This window comes from Coffea eugenioides, chromosome 5 (assembly GCF_003713205.1).
Source record: "Coffea eugenioides isolate CCC68of chromosome 5, Ceug_1.0, whole genome shotgun sequence".
In the NCBI taxonomy this organism is placed as follows: domain Eukaryota; kingdom Viridiplantae; phylum Streptophyta; class Magnoliopsida; order Gentianales; family Rubiaceae; genus Coffea; species Coffea eugenioides.
The window spans coordinates 50252443-50267092 of NC_040039.1; the positions used below are offsets into that span (position 1 = coordinate 50252443).

Consider the following 14650-nt stretch of genomic DNA (forward strand, 5'->3'; position numbering starts at 1 on the left):
CCATTTAATATTTGAGTAGGTCGCTTGAATTTGATATGAAAGGGTATATATGTCATTTTATAAATTAAAAGAATAAAAATTAAAAATTATATATTTTTATTGTGATTAATTCGTACGAGCTCGACTAATTTGCGATAAATTAGTCGAGCTCGAATTCGAACTTGAATCACATGTCTTATTTGTCAAGTCGAGTTCGAGTATATTTTAAAACTCGTTCACTAAATCGAGCGAGCTCGAGTCTTGACAAGTTAAGCACAAGTCGAGTTCGACAATCAAAATACTCATTTGAACTAACACCAAACTAGGGCTTGACTTGAACTACTGGTTTGAGTTCCTTGCTATTGACCTAAACACCAGTGAAACTCCGCTAATTTAATTTCTTTATGATGTTATCGAGGCAAATTCCATCATCAAATTTCGAACAGTACTGGTGAAATTTACGAGCCTTTACTCAAGCTGGGCAATATTTGCGCTTCGCTCAGCTAGTTTACACTTTACACCGAAGATCTCCAGTTTCCTCAAAAACTAACCCCTTCCTCGTTAAAAAAAAAAAAATTCCTGAAATACAGAACTGTGTCGTTTAGGCCTGACCATGTCAATACCTTACTACTTGGACATCCTATCCATCATTCACTTCAAAAGCCCCGGCAGGTTAACAGTTTCGCTGTTCCACAGAGCCAAAAATGGTGCTCTATGGCACAGCAACAGCATCAACATTACTCGAATTCAAGGCCTCTCTTCTCTCCCCTTGCCCTTCTTTCAGTTCCCGACCTGTGAACCCTCTTATTCAGCCCGTCAAGAACACAATTTTGTTCCCTCCTATTAAACACGTTACTAGTAATTCACCGTCTCAGCAATTCAAGAAAATCTCAAAGACCTTTGAAGCTTCAGCTTCTACTGCTGAAGTTGATACCCTTGTTGAAAAACTTCCAGCTGATCTCAATGTTACTGAAACCGAAGAACCCAATTCTAGAGTGAGTAATCTTGTGCGCCTTTTTTTTCTCCTTACTGTATTTCTAATCTCAGTAAAAGGTGAAAACTTTATTTCTTTGTTTAGAACATCCCATACGCATGTTTTCTTTGTGTTTAATTTTTAAATGACCTCTTGAATGCTGCTAACGAGCTTTTTCTTTATCGTTGAACTCTTGCTTGCAGGTAAGGTTGAGCGTAGAAGTCCCCCCTGTTGTTTGTGAGGATTGCTACAGCAGAGTCATCCGAGAGTTCATGAAGAAGGCAAAGGTGCTTTTTGCCTTGCTTTATCAGTCTGTTAATATCTGCCAATAAATTGTTATAGTCTTTATAAGAATCTTTATCTCTGTCTGTCAAAAGAGAAGGAAGAATGAAAAAAAAGAAGCGATTTTGAGAGAAGCTCTCTGATATGTGAAATGGGAAGTGTCAAATTTGAGCTTTCCTTTGTGAATACGGCAAAACGAATTGCAAATTGATTGGTATATTGCTACTGGGTGCAGGTGCCAGGGTTTCGCCCTGGGAAGAATGTTCCAGAAAGCATTCTTATCAATTACATAGGTAAACAGAATATCCAGAAGGCTATTGTTGAGTCTATCTTGAAGAGAACCCTTCCACATGCTATGTATTCGGTAGGTTGTCTTTTCTATTTGGTTTCATCTGTTAACGACTATTCCTAGATTATTTCTTAGCGAACATGGAATGCATAGCGCGCTTCTCTTTCTGCTGGAACTGCTCATTACTTGGTTTGCTGACTATATTTCGAATGCTATTTCACAGATGACTGGAAAAGCCTTGGAAGATTCAATTCGTATTGTGACAAAATTTTCAGAGATGGAGAATACATACTCTTCTTTGAACTCTCTGAGGTTTGTTAAAGTATTAACTTCAAGTAACTTCACCCTTGCATGTCATGTAATGGAGCTTATGAACTTAGTTGCTATTAGGTAGCTACAGCTCCCTATGGTAGAATGTTGTTATAGTATTACTGCATTCAGAGGCAAGGAAATAGTGATGGAAATTCAATACTTTCTTACTTTCATATGCATTTTTCCGTGTGCTCATGCAATTTTTTAGTGGGGTCTAGATATGACGTCATTGTTGATGTGGCGCCTGAAGTCAAATGGGTTCCTGAATATGGGTACAAGAATTTGAAGATTGTTGTAGAGATAGACAGCGAGATAGATGCCAAGAAAGCTTCTGAAGAAGAATTAAGGCGTCGCCATAAGTCTCTAGGTTCACTTAGAATTGTAACTGACAGAGGAGTAAAGGTAAAAGCATGCTTTATTTCGTAGGAATGATACATATTCCAAGTTCAGTAACTGAAATAGGTCTTCTTGCTTTCTAATGTATTGTGGACTTGAGAGTAAATTTCTACAGCTTGGGGATGTTGCTGTACTTGATATATCTGCAACAACAATAGAGGCAGATGACTCAGATGCTAAAAGCATTCCATCGGCAGAGAGTAGAGGTTTGCCCATCCTCGACCATATTTCTTCTTCAAACAATAGTTGATTATCTTCCGATCAAGATGTTATTTGTCTGTTTTAACTATATATCCTTTTTTTTTCACTTTATTTGGTTTCTGGTGCATGCCTCTACTTTTGCGATAGAAAGAAAGAACTCCCATTCCAAGATCTATCCATATATGTTCTGGTGTGAATGGACTTTATTCTCAAGTATCCCCTTAGAAATTACGTATGAAGATGCAAAGCTGTAACTATGCATCTCAAAGCTGTAACTATGAAGATGTCTGCAGTACTAAACTTTGCAGATTTCATGCTTGATGTTTTATTGCAAATAGGAGCAGTATGATGGATCAGTCTCTAGACTTCATGATTATAAAAGTTTAAGGCATTTTCTTACTGTAGTTATGAATTAAGGTTGACACTATGGTGAAATACTTAAATTTCAATATCTGTTTGTAGGTTTTCAATTTGATACAGAAGATGGAGATAGAATCCTTCCTGGTTTCCTGGAGGCGATTACTGGGATCCAACGTGGTGAAACAAAGAGCTTTCAGTATGTATTTCCTGAATCATGGGCACAAGAAAATCTTCGGGGTATTGAAGCTAAATTTACCGTGAGTCACATTCCTATTTTAAGGGTCTTTCAGATTGATGAAACTGACTAGTAAATTCATTTATTTTCTACATGATAAGCTTTGCTTATTTTCTTCTTTCGTCTTTTCATTTATGCCTTTTAGTACACAAGATGAGTTGTGAAATTCGTAACTGTTCTAGCCTGTGTAAAGCCTGAGCAATTTTGAACATACTGGTATTCATTTTTGCTGATACTAGCTGTTATTAGAACTCGCAGAGTCCCCTGAAACTTTACCAATATTGAGACAGGGTACCTTCGTGTAAAGTTTTCCTTGTTGTCAATGCATCTAACAAGTGTTATTTAATCAGTTTGACAGAATTATCAAATTGTTAGGTTAATGTTCACTTTTGATTCATCTAAACTTTATTCAATAGTTTAATATATTTCTGCATGCAACCTTATACATGATAATGGAACATTTTGAGGAAAATGATGCAGTGTAATGCTTCACTTACTCTAGGTGGAATGTAAGGAACTGTTTCATCGAGATCTACCTAATCTTGATGACTCCATTGCTGATAAGCTACTTCCTGGGTGCACTACACTGGAGGAGGTGAGCTTTTAGAGTCCTGTTGTAATTAAATTCAGGTGATTGATGTAATTGCTCATCCTTTTTTCACACTGTTACTTGCTACATGTGCCTGCAGGTCAAGAAAGCATTACTGGAGAAGTGCCTAGAAGTGGAGCAAACTGCCAAAGAACAAGCAGCAGATAATGCGATTCTTGATCGACTATGCAAGGTATTCTATACTTTGAGGCATGATGAACATTAGATATATCAGAAATATCCACTTTGACATCTTCTGGCTGCAGTTTATCCTATCCAACTTACATGTTACCCTTGCTGTTAAAGTGGACTTTATCTTGTTGATCTGTCTGCTTTTATTTCTTTTCGTTGTCTTTTTATATGTTATTCAAGTCGACATTTGATGTAGTGTGATGATGGTGTTATTTATGGCATTATAATAGCTATAAGAGAATAATCTCTCCTCCCCCTCCCTGTTCTCCTGGACTGAGGGCCATGTCACCAACTCTATGTGGTATCTAAAAGTGGGCACTTTTATTTTTTATTTTTTTACAAGTGGGCACTTAAGAGAATTTTCTTTTCAATTGAACTTTAACCATCATGACCTCAGCAGTTTGGTTATTCTCGTACCCATGTAAATTCTTCTAACTACAAGTCTAGCTATTCTCTTTGGCATTCTAAAGATGGTTGAAGTGGACATCCCTCGGTCTTTGTTTGAGGAACAAGGAAGGGAACTTTATGGAGCCCAACTTTTGCAAATGCAGGTGATTACTTCCAATCCTATTTTCTTGTAGGCCACTCTTGACTTTCTTAGAATGCTAGAAGTTGACATCATTATGCATCTAATAAACACGTATTCATTTAAGCACTGTAATTGGAGTAGGCAAATAGGCAGCTGAATGATCAACAGTTGGCATATTTATCAAGTGCCAAGGCAGTCAATGAGTTCTTGGAGAACAACAAGGAAAACATAAATCATTTGATAAAGCAGAATCTAGCTGTTGGTGACATATTTAAACGTGAAAATTTGCAGGTGCACCCTTTTATCCCCCTCTGATTCTTTCTCCGTGATATTCAAACTACTCATCCTTTGCTTATCTCGTATATTTTCATTAACCATTTAGTTTGGAAAACCTAGTGTTCATCTATGACTTCCTTCCCATGCTGCAGTTTTCAACAGAAGAGCTGGTGAAAGAAGTAAAAAACTCAATTGCCGAATTCAAAAGACATAATCAGGAATACGATGAGGAGCGTGTGAAGGAACAGGTTAGTACACTACGCAAGATGTAATCCTCATAGCCACTTTAAAAAAATTGATCTCTCTTTTAGACTAAATAGTTTGGGGTCCACAGACAAACTATGTTTTGAACTAATTGGGAAACCTTGAGAAATTTTGGTAGATAAAGGGATTCAGAGCTGAGCAATTTTCCTTTATTAGAAATTGTATAGAAAAGAAGTAAAAGGAATGTTGACGTGGTTTAATGGGCTGCTTTGCTCTGAATTCAATCTCCGGCCTGTTGAGGAACATCCTAAATCTGTGCATAAGGTGTACCAAGTGGCAAAGCTTTTACTTGCTCTTTTTCCCTTTGAAAATTCGTACAGGTGCAAGAGGTGCTGGAGGGGGCAAAAGTGCTAGAATGGCTAAGAGAAAATGCAGAAATACAATACACAACTCGGTAGATAAAAGCAATTAGAAAATAATGCATGGTTTTGGATAGCAAGGAAAGGAGATATATGTCTGTTGTGGCTTTCACTTTTAAGAACGGTCCACCTTCTGGTCGCGAACTATGAGAAGAGATGACATCTCCAATGTTTTCGGCCGGACATGCGAAGTTATTGCAAGATTCGTCTTGGACTTGCCGGTCTCAGGTCCACTGTTTTGGGGTTGTCTTTACGGAATCAGAGAAATTATAGCATTTAATGATCCGTATTGTTTAGCATTCGGGTCGTTGGACATGCGAAGCTTAATGATCCATATTGAACAAATCCCCAAGAACAGATTTTTTTTTTTAAAAAACCTGCTGCTTTCCTTTTTCCTCCTTGAGATTGCTACTCTGTTGTGAGTTCTGACCAAGCATTCAAAACCTCGGTCTCCACAAAGCAGAACCAAAAAACGTTATGACAAAGATCGAGATAGAAAATTGCAACTCGTGCAAGGTAGCACACAGTTATTCGTTTGTTTCATGTTCTTGGGGTGGTTCGGGATTGCCCCATGTCCTTAGTTTACAATAAAACGTCAGCAATCCCACCATTCTAATCTCTATTCTATTTCCTCCAAACCATGGTTGCAACCTGTAAATGGGATCCTGCCTATCTTCAAAATTGAATCCTATAACCTTGGGCAATTGGAGACGAAACAATTGAATCCTATAACCTTGAAGTTGCTTCATAGCCATTGCCAACAATTGTTATCCAAGCGAAACTGAGAATTATCTGCTCAAGGAAGTGATAAACTGCCGCTCCTCGAATATCTGACTGAGCTTCAAATAGAGTGCGTTTTGCTCCTCGAAGCTGAGATGCCGTACAATCTGCAACGCCAAAACTTCAGCATATTAGGAGTATGGACTGGGAAATCAAGTAATACTCGTGGCTGGACTAGTTTCTAATGTTTTTCCCGATTAATAATTGAATGCAATATTTTTGTAGCATGTTCGTGTTTTTTAAGATTAATGCCACAGGCAAATCTTTGGCATTGTTAACTTCCACACCGTTGTCACGAGATTGAAAACTGAAAATGAAGTATCTTCAAATCTATATGAAGTAGCTGTTCCAACAATGAGCAGTTCACCTGATCCAAGATCATCTCGACAGGATTGTCTTGGGAAGCAACGAAAGACTGGTAATAGATGTAAGCAAATATGGCCATCACCATCTGCATTGAAGGTTGGCATTGGTCATCAGTGTCCTCCGCTTGAGATCAGACGCAAGACTCCATATCGATGATGAGAAAATGCAAGGATGAAAAGAAATATAGGTATGTTTTGCACCCTTTCGTGAAAGAGGGAATTTCGAGAGAAGTGTTCAAAGACAGATTCTGGTAGCTCACCTGGCAGTCCATTCTATCAGTAAAACCTCCATGTCCAGGAATGCTGGCACCAAAATCCTGAATAACAAATGGAGGAAAAGACGGGTATGATTTCCACAATTTTTTTTTTTTTTAATATCCAGAGACAATAATATAGGAATGATTACCTTGATCTTAAAAGCTCTCTTGAATCCACTCGCAAAGAAACCTCCAAAAGGTGCTATCATTGATGCAAACAAGCCCAGGCATAAAGCATGCCACTGCACGGGCAAAATGGATATCTCCTTCCATGGGAACTGCACCCATTAATTTGTTAAAACAGATTTACACTACCGTGTCTTTCAGCAAGATATTTGAGCAAGAAAGTAGTATTAAAAATTTCAATGGAAGCATTTGACAGTCTGTAAATTACCCATTCAGGAAGCAACCCAGATAATGAGTAGTAATCCGGCTTAAACAATGGACCAGGTTCACACTCGAGCCAACCGGTTGATAGATCCTGCACTTGGTTATTTTAGAATGTCATGTCATAAACCTAGTTTCCAACCATTGGGAAATGGTTTGTATGGAGAATTTCACCTTTCTTGGACAAGTAAACCACTGAAAACGGCCCATGATGTTTGCAAGCTGCATGTGAAATTTATTAGGATATATATATATAGTCACTAAGGACAAGATTTGTCTGAGAAATCCTGGAAGTCGAGAGGTAGTAAAGGCATTTAGCAGGGCAGAACATAATATTTTCTGTTTACTTTTCGTCATCATAAAGCACCAGAAGATGCTTACCAGAAATGCTGATGCCATGGTTGCAACAGATGCTCCGATAAAACCCTCCCAGGTCTTTTTTGGAGAAAGTTTGATCAGTGGTGTTCTTCCAAAGAAGAAACCAAAAAGATAAGCAGCTATATCGTTGATAGCTATAAGTGATGCAGGCAAAAGGAACCTGCATCAATCACGATGATCAACTTGTTTTTTCACTCGCATAAAGACGAACTGAAGAATTGATAGCATTGCAAATTGGCCACATAATTCTTCAGTTGAAAAGCATAAAGAGATTGAAATCTCCACAACTTTTGAAGAAATCAATATTCATCTGGATTTTATTTCCTTTTTTTTTTTTTAAAAGAGAGGTACTTTGTTTACATCCATAGGAACCCCAAATCCTATCAGCACATTTCTGGAACATCATATATAAATTTCTATAACAAAAAATGAGAAAGACCAAAAGATCAGATTTCTGTGTAACTCGGGCTTCTACTGCAGGTTCATTCATTAGGTTAGCCAAAGTCGAGCAGAAAAATAGGCATATAATGTAACTGTCTCCAGGGAATTCGTAGCTTTGCTAATCTTTGTTGTTCGACGACAATAGAGCACCTAACCAAGCACACGGGATCCTCAGTGCCACTTTTTCAGTGACAACTCAGTGTCATTTCTATATTTATGCCAAGTGTCATATTTATTTAATTTATCATGTGCTATTTATTTAAATTTCTTCTATCATCACATGATAAATGGAATTGGCACTGAATTTGGCATCGAGTAGTGGCATAGAAGATTTCAACTGCTAACCAAGTGTGTTAAAAGTGATGATTCCCTCTTAAAAACTGCTGCTTCAGAAGTTCATTATGAAAGAAAAAAAAAAATGCAGCGAAAAAATGAACAATTGGGGGCCCAACATTACCAGAATATTCCTTCAAAAATGTTGGCTACAGTGAACGATGACTGCATGAATACCGTAATGAGGATCATGTGTGTCCACGCATACTGACCAAACTGATATTTGTACATCTTCTTCTTCAGGGTGAGAATGAAGCACACGACTCCTGTAACATTGAGCTAAACGTTCATTTTCATAAAGAAATGTGCAAATAAAACATGAAGCCAGATGCATGCAACAATATTTAGTAACCAATCAAAGAGGAGAGAAATATAAGACCTAAGGTAAGGACTCATAACAGCATGGTCCAACCTGCAATATATAAGAAATAGCAAATGACCATCTGGTATTTTACAAGCTTGTTCACCAGCTTATAGAAGGCCCTTTCAGACGTTACAGTTTTTACAAGATGTTGACTGAGGATACGGCCGTATACATGCAGCATTGCTGTGAAGAAGAAATGCCTGGAGCAACACATCATCTTAGTTTTAGACCTTAATCTTCTGCCGCGAGGAATTAACAAGCCTTCAAAACGAGAAGGAACGCTGATTTGAATCATTACCAGTTTAGCAGCCTAAATCCTGGAAGCTGCCTTTCCTCGTTGACTCTTCTCGATAAACTGAATAGCTCTCCAGTCATGAATATTTGGATGACAACCACCATGGCACAGATATAAAGATGACCCATGTAAAGAATGAATAGTATACTTATAAGCATCCAAAACGTAGAAGCTGTGCGGATCCGCATTGATCTGTACTTGTTCTCGTCATCAACGAGTAAGTAGCTTCCGCTCAATTTGCGTACATCCGGAAAAGACTGAAGAGAGGATGAAATGTTTAGTTTTCTAAATATACCATGAAAGTTGATGAGGAATAAATGTTTTACATGGCCGAGAAAATTTTAGATCAAACGCACTCTTTGGATTAACTGCAAGCCGGGGCAATTTGATCCCCAACCTGAAGCCATAACTTAAACTTACTGTGGTGGCAAGACAAGACATGCAAAATCGTGGCTTCTCCGAAAACCAATAACAGAAGCAGAAATCCCTGTGCCTTCAACCTCATTCAATTATGACATATTGGTAGTATTGAAATGGACTAAATGACGGGATAAATGCATGAAAAGCGTAAGTTAGGAATTAAGGTATATATAGGATGGGCCTCCATTTCTTGGACGATCCTAGTACGCACAATCAAAACGTTCTCATCTCAAAGGACCTTAGAAGTTAGAAGAAACTAATAGGTTGCTATCGTTTGATCGCTCACCTCAGTTGAACGCCTACGATGACGAAATCTAGGAGTAGATGGAGAAGCAGGACCATGATCCCTCTGTGTCATCCTTCTGTATTATTTTGTTGGAAGACTTTTTTCTTTTTTTTTGCAGAGTGAATAAGCCTGACCAATAGAAGAACATCATATCATATAATGCAACAGAATCTATAAAAAGAAATGATCCAATCTGAACGACCATCTACTGAATTTGTGTGAAAACAGATTAAATTTTGAAAAGAAATTCAGCAAACGAAATATGATATTATTTTCTGTCCCTCATTGAGATCAATTCAGAGGCATCAAAGTTTTCACTACCATGTATGACCAAGTTTCCACAGACTGAGCCCGTTTCGGACCCCGTCAATTAGCAAAGTTCTTCCTGCTTAGTTTCATAAATTTACATGATTTAAGTGATTTGTGCTTTAAAAAGGACTATCCCTCTCCGCATATTTATGTTACTTGGTGAAGAAAAGGCTAATGCTGTTCAATTAAGAGTCATAACGAAAATCGTAACCCTGTATAAGACCCACCAAACAGAGCAACAGGTACCCCATACAATGAGGCAATCCGGACAAAAGAAGTCATCGTCGTATTTTGTAGTACTATTAAAACTAATCCCAAAATCTTTCTGCTGGGGGCAGGCTGCAATGATGTTATCACCTAAATATCTTGGTTGAATTTTCCTGTTTTAATGATTCCCAGCAGCGAGCAATAGATGCCTTCTGTCTCATTATGCATGGCATCATACGAGTAAAATGATTAACCAAAAAAAAAAAAGGAAGGCCTGCCAGCTTAACCAACGGAGAAGTGGGAAAAGAAGCTATTCAAGAATTGCAAAAACATTAACCAAGTGACAAAAGAGAACTTACAAAAACAATGGATTTGGATTTGAGCTTCCAATACTTGCTTCTACATCACCGGATTCTCAATCAAAGAGATAGGAAGGAAAAAAAAAAAAACCCCAATCTGCTGGAATAAAAGCTCAAGAAAAGTTGCAGGAAAAAGCGGAAAGGTTAGTTTGAAGAGTTAAAGTTTCCAACCAAACGGAAAAAGTCCCACTAATGACACGTGGGTTTTGGACACCGTATTGAATCCCATGAAAAAGAGCTTTCTAAAAAAAGTGTTCATGCCCAAAGCCAAGAGAAGCTAAAACCAGGTAATCATGGATCTTCATGGCAAAGTATTTTCATCGATCGGGTAGAGCAGAAAGATTGTTCAATCATTTAAGGGTCCTTCTCAATAAAGAAATAAATAAAAATTAGAAGGGTTGATTACGGTAAGTACCTTTTTGCATTGAATTGAAGCTAGTATAATTTTACTCCGCTGCCAAACTCTTCTTCCCTAATAATGTCTAATAACCCCTTTCTCTTGGAAAAGCTATTAAGACTTGAAAGGATACCATTGCCATCATACAAGTGCAACAGAACACAAACGAATTGTTCCCCGGAATTACACTCTAAATAATACATAAGCATAATTATGAAATATGTTGTATAATTTGCCACTTCATACCTCAGCAGGTGTATGGCATTGAAGGAATTGTCCTCCTTGGAAACTTTGAAATGCTGCTTGACTACATAGGTCGTGCATGTTCGAATTTTGCTGTTAATGTAAGAGTTATATTAGTGGGCGATCTCTGAAACATGTTCGTAGTAGCAGCGATCAAAGCTGAATGCTACGCCAACATATATTTATCCAAAAAACATTTATTTATCCAAAAAAAAAAAAACAATGGCTTATGCTACGCCAACATATAAATGGTAATTTCTGCATCGAGAAAGTTTTGAATCCCCGTATATTTTCTTGGTACGACGGGAGCCTCTGTAAATGAGATAAAATATTATCCGGATTTATGAAGGCTTATCCAGGCATAGCCGGCCCCCAAAGTGCTTTACTAAGATTGTGAAGGTTTCTGTAGTAGCCCGTAGACTTTTTTTTTTTTGGCAGTCAGGAAAAGCCTAACCTTCAATTTCATTAAAGTCCCCCACAATTCCCGGTGGGCAAAGAAAGTGCACTAAGAAATCAGAAATTGCACTTAGCATTTGGTATTTTGGATTGGTCGAGACCTACCTGATAGTAGCTAGTACTGGGTAAGAAATGTACTGCTAATAATGAGGAAATGCATGTGACGGTCCTTTCCCTTGTTTGCTGGCGGGCGGCGGCGGTGGGTTCAATGCAAGCAAACAAGTCTCCCATACATACGCACATTCATTCATTCATTCCCTGCTTAGCCATAGCATTGAGCATTCAGGGTCACATGAAAGTTGAAACACAGCTCTGCAGTCTGCACAGCACCTCCTAATTTTTTCTGCCTCAGGTTTTCCAGCTTACCCTATTACCGAGCAGTCTTGGAGCATTAGAAAATTAATGGCTAAACCCGGTACATTAATTATACTTTAACCAAGTAACATTCTTCTTGATGACAACGTGAAACTCTCGTAAAATGTGACACGATGAGATAGAATGGCGAAAGTTGGTAGCTGAAAGCATCACTGGCTTGCACTTTGGCTTTACTTTCAGCTTTGTGGATCTAGTTTATATTTGCTTGAATCTCAATATTATTTTTTGTTAGAGGCTGTGAAGATTAATAGATTCAACTTTGACCCACTCATGGGATGATTAGGTGAACTCCTACCTACTGATAATAGTTTGCATAGCCAAGAAACGAGGGAAGCGGAAAGTAGTAGTGTTATATTCCCCCACAAATTCAAACCGACTCAAGTTGATGATGCGAAAAATGAAATTACGACTACATGACATAAATCGCAAGTGCAAAATCTCTTGTAGATATATATATATATATATATATATATATATATATATATAACTTGAAAGAAAGAAATAAAAAATTAATTAATCATCATTTGCCAGTCACGAGAAAAGGGAAACTAATTAATTAGAAGTGTGATTTGTACTTTTTAATTATTTATGTGGTATGCCCTTATTGTTGGCCATAACAACTTCGAATTCTGTTTGTTTCAAAGGAATTTTTTTAAAAAAATTGTAACATTTTCTATGAACACATATTTCAATCACTTTTTTATCTCATGCATATCAAATAGTTACATTAATTTTTTTTACAAAAAAAAAAAAGTTAAAAAAATACAATCCAAACAAAACCAAATTTCTCCTCATTTTACAAGCCAAGCAGAATTCGAAGTGCCTGCTAAGCTAAGTGCAGTTGATTAGCTAGGCGTCCAAGATAAGGAAAATGACAAAGAGATCACTTGATTAATAGTAGTACAGCAATTAATTGTGCGTCGATCGGCTATCTAAGCTTCAATTTTCTTATTTAATGTTTTCCTTCGCTCTTTATGCATCATCACGGCCTCACAGGGATTATGATACAAATTGTTGTCTTTAACTGTCTCTCTCTATATATATTTTTTTTTTTTTGGGTCCAAAATTTAAGTTGAAAATTATCAACAGGGTGATCTGCAATTGACAGCAATATGACTTTTGCGATGGAGTGTATCCGGATAATAAAGACGTGCACAATGGTTCGTGATGACACCCGGTAATGATCGCGACTTTTGAGTTTTGCCCCCAAAATCTTATTTATTCCTCCATGCACCGTTGCTCGCACCGTGTCCATCCTTAAATTACGATATAGGCCATCGGGTTGGAAGATAATAACGTAATTGCCCTGTTCTCAGTGGCCGCATAAATGACAAATGGGATAATTCCAAAAACCTTCCCTTAACTTTTTGCCAATATCATTGGCCTTCCATGAAGTTTAAAAATATCACATACCCCCGCCCCCCTCCTTTTCATATTTTCTCAAGTACCATAGCCAATGTTTGAGGTGTTGCTTGAATAGTCTCAATTCAAATGTTCTCCGTCCTATTATTTAATTTCCAAACAAGTTGTTTATTTATGTCATTAGATGTATAGTTGTGACCACAAGGCAATATAATTCGTTCTATGGATTTTTTATATACATGAATTGTTCCGCACATCACATGAAAAAGTAGTAATGCTCTTGGTTCAAAATAGGAAAATGTTTGAATTGCCTAGTTTTTATAATTGTAATGATTTATATTATTTATTGATTGGTTATTGTTAATGTTTTTCCATTAAAACTATCCTAGTATTATATTATTTCAACAAAAAATTGAAGGCATATAAAAGTGGTTTCAAAACAAGTGAGCACATATGAATTAAGAAGGGTTCCTATGCTTATAATATAATTTAGCTTCCCAACACAATAATGTAGAACTACAAAGAAACAGTATTTTTTTTTTCAGAGCTCACAAAAGAGAGTCTACCTATAAAAAAAGACTGAAAATCACGATATTTCTATCACCAACATGCAATTCCTCAAAACAAGGGAATAAGCTATCTTTTAATTTATTTCTATCACTCAAATCGTGTTATCGTTTACTATAAAATTTTTTGGAAAAAAATTATATGGGTATAATGTGATGTGTTCAAATTTTCAAACCAATTATATTTTAGTAGATATTGAATACGAATCCGATTAAAGAAATTTATGACAACTCAATACATAATGAAATATCCTCTCTAGTAATGCATAAATGCAAAAGAAGTACTAGTAGAATATTCATCAAATAATACAGCAAATATTCAGTTCAAATGTAAAAATTGAAAGCAGTTGCACTTATATTTGCTTCCATAATTTTTTTCCAAAAGGAAAACTTTCAAACAATCAATTATATGCATTTTCCGCGGAACTTAAGTAAGGAAATAAATGTGTGAAATTTCAATTCAAATTTCATAACGGGTCAAAAGGAATTTTGGGAAATAAGTCTTTTAGTAGGAGAGAGAGAGAGAAAGAGAGGCGGAAAGGGCCCGGCCCGTTCGAGCAATGGGACGAGTCAAAGATAAACAACGGCGGTCAAAGGGTGAAGGGCAAAATGAGTACCTCACATCCTCCGACAGTGTCAAATATCGTAAATAGTCCCTAAAACCACGGGCCAGAATATAACCAAAAAACTTCGCGACAATCATAGGAGTAATTTTCTAACGCCTTTGGACGACGACGTTAGAAAACCGGGGCCCCACTCACAATCAGTCTCCTCTTCCTCATCTAAAATCTATGCACAAATAAATAAATAATATATATCAGTCTCAGTCCCAGT

General features: G+C 37.1%; 2 protein-coding genes across 2 annotated transcripts; one reads left to right on the top strand and one right to left on the bottom strand.

Moving 5' to 3' along the window:
* The first annotated feature begins 646 nt into the window (after positions 1 to 646).
* Positions 647 to 5631, top strand: LOC113770218 (trigger factor-like protein TIG, Chloroplastic). The gene is made up of 13 exons (XM_027314622.1): positions 647 to 974; positions 1156 to 1239; positions 1470 to 1598; positions 1747 to 1835; positions 2054 to 2237; positions 2347 to 2437; positions 2895 to 3049; positions 3530 to 3622; positions 3717 to 3809; positions 4279 to 4359; positions 4479 to 4628; positions 4766 to 4861; positions 5198 to 5631. Exons 1-13 carry the CDS (start codon positions 684 to 686, stop codon positions 5273 to 5275), a joined length of 1614 nt encoding a protein of 537 aa, XP_027170423.1. The 5' UTR covers positions 647 to 683; the 3' UTR covers positions 5276 to 5631.
* Positions 5632 to 9614, bottom strand: LOC113770219 (phosphatidate cytidylyltransferase 1). The gene is made up of 11 exons (XM_027314623.1): positions 9543 to 9614; positions 8840 to 9093; positions 8590 to 8741; positions 8302 to 8443; positions 7407 to 7563; positions 7200 to 7247; positions 7033 to 7119; positions 6788 to 6916; positions 6642 to 6698; positions 6384 to 6467; positions 5632 to 6123 (listed from the first exon to the last, which is right to left on the bottom strand). Exons 1-11 carry the CDS (start codon positions 9612 to 9614, stop codon positions 6025 to 6027), a joined length of 1281 nt encoding a protein of 426 aa, XP_027170424.1. The 3' UTR covers positions 5632 to 6024.
* Positions 9615 to 14650: the final 5036 nt, after the last annotated feature.

Excerpts from the sequence above, each read along its gene's own strand:
- LOC113770218 (XM_027314622.1), top strand. The coding sequence starts at position 684 with ATGGTGCTCTATGGCACAGCAACAGCATCAACATTACTCGAATTCAAG. Across the intron at positions 1,240-1,469 it reads AGTTCATGAAGAAGGCAAAG|GTGCCAGGGTTTCGCCCTGG; the intron begins GTGCTTTTTGCC and ends TACTGGGTGCAG. Across the intron at positions 3,050-3,529 it reads GTATTGAAGCTAAATTTACC|GTGGAATGTAAGGAACTGTT; the intron begins GTGAGTCACATT and ends CACTTACTCTAG.
- LOC113770219 (XM_027314623.1), bottom strand. The coding sequence starts at position 9,614 with ATGACACAGAGGGATCATGGTCCTGCTTCTCCATCTACTCCTAGATTT. Across the intron at positions 8,742-8,839 it reads GGATTTAGGCTGCTAAACTG|GCATTTCTTCTTCACAGCAA; the intron begins GTAATGATTCAA and ends GTGTTGCTCCAG. Across the intron at positions 6,917-7,032 it reads CTGGGTTGCTTCCTGAATGG|TTCCCATGGAAGGAGATATC; the intron begins GTAATTTACAGA and ends TAATGGGTGCAG.